This window comes from Monopterus albus, unplaced genomic scaffold (assembly GCF_001952655.1).
Source record: "Monopterus albus unplaced genomic scaffold, M_albus_1.0 scaffold404.1, whole genome shotgun sequence".
NCBI classification, from domain to species: Eukaryota; Metazoa; Chordata; class Actinopteri; order Synbranchiformes; family Synbranchidae; genus Monopterus; species Monopterus albus.
The window spans coordinates 141355-147556 of NW_018128284.1; the positions used below are offsets into that span (position 1 = coordinate 141355).

At 38.8% G+C, this 6202-nt stretch overlaps 1 protein-coding gene across 1 annotated transcript in view; it reads right to left on the reverse strand.

The window, feature by feature from the left end:
• The window catches only part of col16a1 (collagen, type XVI, alpha 1), a 71681-nt gene that overhangs the window by 51399 nt on the left and 14080 nt on the right, over positions 1 to 6202 (reverse strand). The window contains exons 3-4 of the mRNA XM_020586394.1: positions 3007 to 3075; positions 2807 to 2924 (exon numbers count right to left, since the gene is read on the reverse strand). Of these exons, the coding sequence (XP_020442050.1) occupies positions 2807 to 2924; positions 3007 to 3075 (187 nt within the window). The remainder of the gene's footprint in view (positions 1 to 2806; positions 2925 to 3006; positions 3076 to 6202) is intronic.

A 6202-nucleotide genomic window follows, 5' to 3' on the forward strand; every position in this document is an offset into this window, starting at 1 on the left:
GCAAAAATGTCAAAAATTCTGTGTTTTTCTGTCAATATGGGGTGCTGTGTGTACATTAATGAGGAAAAAAATGAACTTAAATGCTTTTAGCATATGGTTGCAATATAACAAAGAGTGAAAAATTTAAGGGGGTCTGAATACTTTCCGTACCCACTGTGTGTTCATTAGCCCTGATTCAACTGCAACTGCACCCAGTTTAAATGTTTCAGCCCTCCCACTCAAAGATTCTGTTAAAAATCTTGGAGTAATATTCGATAATGGCTTTAACTTTGATAAGCAGATCAGGGCCGTAGTTAAAACCAGCTTCTGTCATTTAAGGCTTTTAGCCAAGGTTAAGCCTTTTTTATCGCATCCTAATTTAGAAAAAGCTATTCATGCTTTTATCACGTCACGTCTAGACTACTGCAACGCCCTCTATGCTGGCATGTCCCAGCCCCTATTTCGGAAACTGCAACTTGTCCAAAATGCTGTGTCCCGGCTGCTCTCTAACATCCCCAAATATGCCCACATTACCCCGTTCTTCGTTCACTATGCTGGCTGCCAGTACAGTGGAGAGTAAAGTTGAAGGTGTTGCTATTTATTTTTAAGGCCATCCACGGTCTCACTCCGTCATACCTTTCTGACCTGTTGTCCATTTATGCTCCACTCAGAGCTCTGCGATCCTCAGGGCACTTGGCCCTGGTGGTCTCATGGTCACGTTATAAGAAATGGGGTGACCGTTCTTTCGCTGTGTATGGCTCGACTCTGGAACTCTTTACCTCAAGAGCTACGATGTGTAACCGAACTAGTGACTTTTAAATCAGTTTTAAAGACTCACCTTTTCAAACAGGCGTTCAATGTTTAAATTGCTTTTATTTGCCCAAAGAGACCTCTTTTTGTGTAATGCTATGTATATTCTGTTATAAGGATGTTTTAGTGTTTTATTCTGTTACTTGTTACTGTTTTTTTTTCTACTGTGTTCACTGGCTACTCCAGCTCTGTTGTACAGCACTCTGTGCCCCTAGGAGTTGTAAAGTGCTATATAAATAAAGGTTATTATTATTATTATTATTATTATTGTCATCCTCCTCTTTGTTTGTGCTTCATGATTGTTTGTATCACAAAAACAGTATGTTTGGTTTTTTTTCTAGGTTATTATTATTATTACCTTAAACCTTTTCGGTATGATAAATTTGATATGTTCCTAAGAAGACTTTTGTATGAACTGTTGTGATTAATGTTTAATCAGGAGGGGAATGTAGTGGCATTTTTATGATAGTACCCTTTTAGTGTTTATTTACCTTGTAGTCTATTACTAGATGTTTTTTGCATGATCATAAACCTTTGCATGCTCTTGTGAGAGAAAAACCAGATGTGACCTGGGACCAAAGGGCTGGTATCCCATTGTATATATCTTGTTTGAGCATTGGTTTTCTGTCATAGTATGCTGAGTATTCTATTCATTTGAGCGTCTACCCTCAGACTGCTTTAACATTCTGTGTAGAGATTGTTCCTTTTCTGCAGAAAATAAATGTATAATAACTTTCAGATTTGATGTTAAGTATTTCTTTTACACTCACTGAGCTTTAAAAGATAATTTTTCCACAACACAGGTAGCATTCTTCACTGATAAATGTGACAGAAAAGCTCTCGATGGCATCAAATCTTCAGTAACTGCAGGATCATAGCAAAATCCCAAAGCAGCCTGTCCTCTCTGTGTATGGTTAGAGGCAAAACAATAACATCTTGGATTTTCCTCTTTGGCTCCAAATATACTGATTTCTTAAAATGTGTCGGTAGTGCTCCCCACCCATCCTTTTCAAAAGAACAACTACTCCCTAAGCCTGTGACAGAATATACTTTAGGTGGCACTTTTAGAACCAATGTGTAAAGATCGAGAGAGTGAAAAAGAGCATTTTTGTAGACAGATTTATCAAACCTTCAATTGAATGGAGCTCACAGAGCTGGACAGAGTGATAAGAGTATTCCAGGCTGACCCATTTGGCGAGTTCAGAAAAACTGCTTTATCAGTGGTTTATAAGAAGCTCAGCTGTCAGAAACTATAATTCACAAGAAATGAAACATGAAACAAACAACAAAAAGAACTGAAAGACAGCAAGAACATAACACTAATAAGCACTTGTCATGCAATTCTTAACACAATCTACACCCAACTACTGTGTAATAACGACATGAAAACCCAGGAAAGGATAATTACGCCATGTCAAGTTACAAAGTCATGTTGTGAAAGCACACTGTGCTTTGTTTGCCTTGCTCAGAAATAAGTTCAGAGCAAGCCCAGGGTCTCAAATGCAGCCATTAAATTCAAACCCTTCTAACTTTTTTATTTTCATTGGCAACATCTTGCCTGATAATTAAGGCATCATTCCTATAATATAGGCTCAAGCAACTTCATATAAAACTAGTTACAGTGAGTACTGTATATGCATTCACAAATGGAAAACCAAAAGGCAGTTGCAGCCAGTGTTACACCAGTGTCAGTGCTGAGGGAAATGAAGCGGTACTTCTAGTAATGTAATCAGAGTACAACCCAAGATGTGCAGCTTGCCAAGTGTCTCCTTTTTACACAGCAGCCGCTGGACAGCACTAACACACCAAGTTCAGGGTTCAGAAGATGATTAGCTGTAGGGTGTTGAGTCCCTCTGCCTTTCTCTTTGTTCAGACATGTCATGAGAAGAGAAAGTGTGTCAACATAGGCCTACAAATTAATCTTCTTTCCCTTCATGTACTATTTTCTCAACCACATAAAGCTGTGTTTGTCTAGGTGCTTGAAAAAAAGCAGACACAATGTACAAAAGAGTTTTACTCAGTGGGGCGTAGGAATGCTGCCTTGCCCAAGCGGAGAATGACAGGTCCTCGAGGGTTGCGGATCTTCTTGACATCTTTACTCTTGAGCAGGGAGAATCGTCTCACCAGATTAAAACCTGATAACAAATGGCATACATCAGCACCCACATAAATAAAACACAGTGAAGGATATGTGTCTGTTTGAGCTTGTCTTTTCACCTGTGATATTGTGCCTGGCCATCTGAGGAAACTTCCACTCATCCACTTGTAAGGATGGGCACTGTGCATCTGTGGAGACAAGCAGATGACACAGAGGTTTATGCAAGAAAAAGGTATAAATCATCTCAGCTGTAACCTTTCACTCTTACTTCTGGGTGAAATGGACAGCGTTTGCATTAGAGAGAACAAGCAAATTTAAGAGTAGCAAAAACATAGATCTGGAAGAAAAAGAGAAAAAGGAAATGATGGGGAAAAAAGTCAAAAAGAATGTCAAACAATGAAATAAAGGCAAAGCTGTGCACAGAGGAACACAGCACGGTCTTACAGGATGTCTAGCGGCAAGCTTGTCTGTCGCAGTAGCCTCTGTTTGATGGATATGTTCTCACTCTGTCAGAGGAGGTTACAGAGAGAAGTGTTGCCTGTCAGAGAGGCCTGTCTGACTACAGGAGAGATGTGAGATGTGCAGGAAATCTGAACCAGCACAGGAAGGCAGATCACAGGAAGACATGCACCATGTGAATCACTGTGGTTCACAGTTAATTGATCTCTTTGGGGCCGAGGACTCTGGGTCTGATCACGACATTCTACAGGGCACTATTTCTCAAAAAGTGTTTTTTATTTTTATTTTTCTGTATTTTTGTTTTTACCACCACCACATAAAAGGATTACGAAAGGAAATAAAACCTATTATTTTTTCTGTATGCTGTTGCTATCAGTATAATAATATTCAAAATCATGCTTTATGCCAAAGCTGAAGGTCAGATTTTTTCATTTAGCATGTACTGCATGGAAAGTGGCATTCAAGTATGAAAAGGCAACACACTGTCTATGTTTTCACAATTTAAATTAATCCAGGCTGGAATTCACATCAAAACAAGTTGAAAAAGCCTAAAAGAATTACTAAAATAACGTCCAACTGATTTTAATTGAAGTTATGAGTTATGAATTTAATTTCACAGAGGCTGGCTAAAGAAATAAATAAATCACATTTAGTGCTTCATCATCTATGATCGAGTTCATCACTCGACACCCTGCAGTTTTTGCTCCTCTTGTTTTCAAAGTGCAGTACATTTCAGCCTGTCTGCCTGCACAGTGTGTTGTTTCTCTTGTTGCTCTCTACAAATACAAATCAAGGTGTGGAAAAGATAAAAAGTCAAAGAAATTGCATGATTTGAGTGTGACTTCTGAACAGTGAGTAACAAATAAGTAGAAAGCATAGTATTCTGAGCCCTGTGATACTGCTGCTCACTCTATCTTACTGTACATCCCTTTCTCACACACTATTTCTCTCACACACGATTACATACTGTTTGCTGCATTTATAAGTTGACTGGTCCAGCTTGAAAGCTTATCTGCTAACTCAGCACAAAGAACATGCTCTATGCAGTCCCACAGGCACATCCTGTCTGTTAAATCAGAAACACACATACATAAAGAACCTATTCTCATATCTCCCTACAATAATTCTTTTGAGGAGAAGATTCTAAATTCCATCATCACTTACTCTGTTTTTGTTGTTTATTTGTTTGTCATCACTGTTCAAGAATCAAGATGAAGGCTTTGCCAGGAATATCTTGGCTAAAGGCAAGTGAGCAGCACAATGAAAGGTTAAACAACAGAAGAGATGAGAAGGTGGAGAGAGGAGGAAAAAGGAACACAGAAAGAAGAGGGGGCGAGTGTGAAGAAAGAATGGGCAGCGGTAAAAGGTGTCATTCCAGGAAAAACAACTTGCCCTAAAAACCCAGACTAGCATGTTTGAGAGTATATTCTTCTTATCTGAGGTGATAGCTGAATGTATTCTATCCATCTAACAACTGTCTGTTGTCAGTGGCCATTGAAGAACATATCAGGTTCAGACTGTCAAGCTTGTGCTTTGCATTGTGTAAGTTAGTTCAAGCTTCATCATATGTATAAGCACACTTAGCCATTTAACACACTACAAAGATGTTAACTTACTAACTTGAAGCACTAGTATGCCAAAATACTGTAAGCACTAGGTGGCAGCGCAAAGAAAAATGTTAACACACTGAGGGGAAAGTATTAACTTCAATGTAAACAGCAAAATAAATGTTCAAAGGTAGATAAATACTCTACAATCTGACAGTGGAAAATACAAAAATATCCTAACACTAACAAGAAGACTTAGCAACAAGAAAAGTTGAAACGTTGATTTATCAGTATTTTTTCACTAAAGCTGCCTGCTATAGCTGGAATCAAGAATGATGAAAGCAGTAAAAGTTAAGCTGCAGACAGTCACATCAAATCAGTTCACTAAGAGAGGCTAAAATGTTATGTAGAGCTGAGACAAATCAAAGAATTATCCTCACATTCAGGCAAGAAAAAAAGCTCAACATAGCTCAGATGTTAGATGATATTTTAGGTGACTGTTGCATAGTCAGGCACTTTGGCAGTGGACACCGCCAAACTTGAACCCCATTTCCTCTCAAGCTGTGATGAAAGGAAGTCATTTGCTTGTTGACAAGCTAATTAGCACAAAGTATGAGTGCCTCTCCAGGATCCTGCTAGTAGCTGTATGTACTTAAAAAGACTGGATGGTCTTGGCTGGACTCACTTCCTTTTTGATGGGTTGTGTTCGAGTCTTGCCAAAGCAGGTAATAGTACTACACTGGCAATCATTCAGCACATTACTGTGAGTGGTCCCTCAAGTATGCACCTTGCCAAAGATAAAAATTCAGGACATTTTACTGCAGGGTTTTAAAGAAGTGAAAACCTTTTGATGTACACAGACTTACACTGAACTTGGAGGATGTTCAAGTAAAAGGTGTCAGACAAGGACAAAACTGGGTGATTTATTATTGTAAATGTATTAATAAGGAAGCTCGCATATAACTTGTCCTAAGGCAGATGACTAGAAAAAGATATCACTACGGCGATCGATGCATATGTACAGTAACTCAACTCTAGCTGACACACTGCAATAACCCAGAAAGAATTAGTCATGTGTGACTTTTCCGGCATCCTGAGTGATATTTAACAAACTTCAGATGGTTTAAGAATTAATGACCTTACCTACAAAAGCCCTGTTGTGGCCATGAGGGGTCTACTGAAACCAACCACCTCTGAGTTTTAATTCTGTTTCTGTAGCAGCAAACAGTAATTATTGAATGTGTTTTACAATGTGGCTTTCCAAGATAACTGGACTGGGCTGCTGATCAGCACAAAGTGAGCAGGAAAG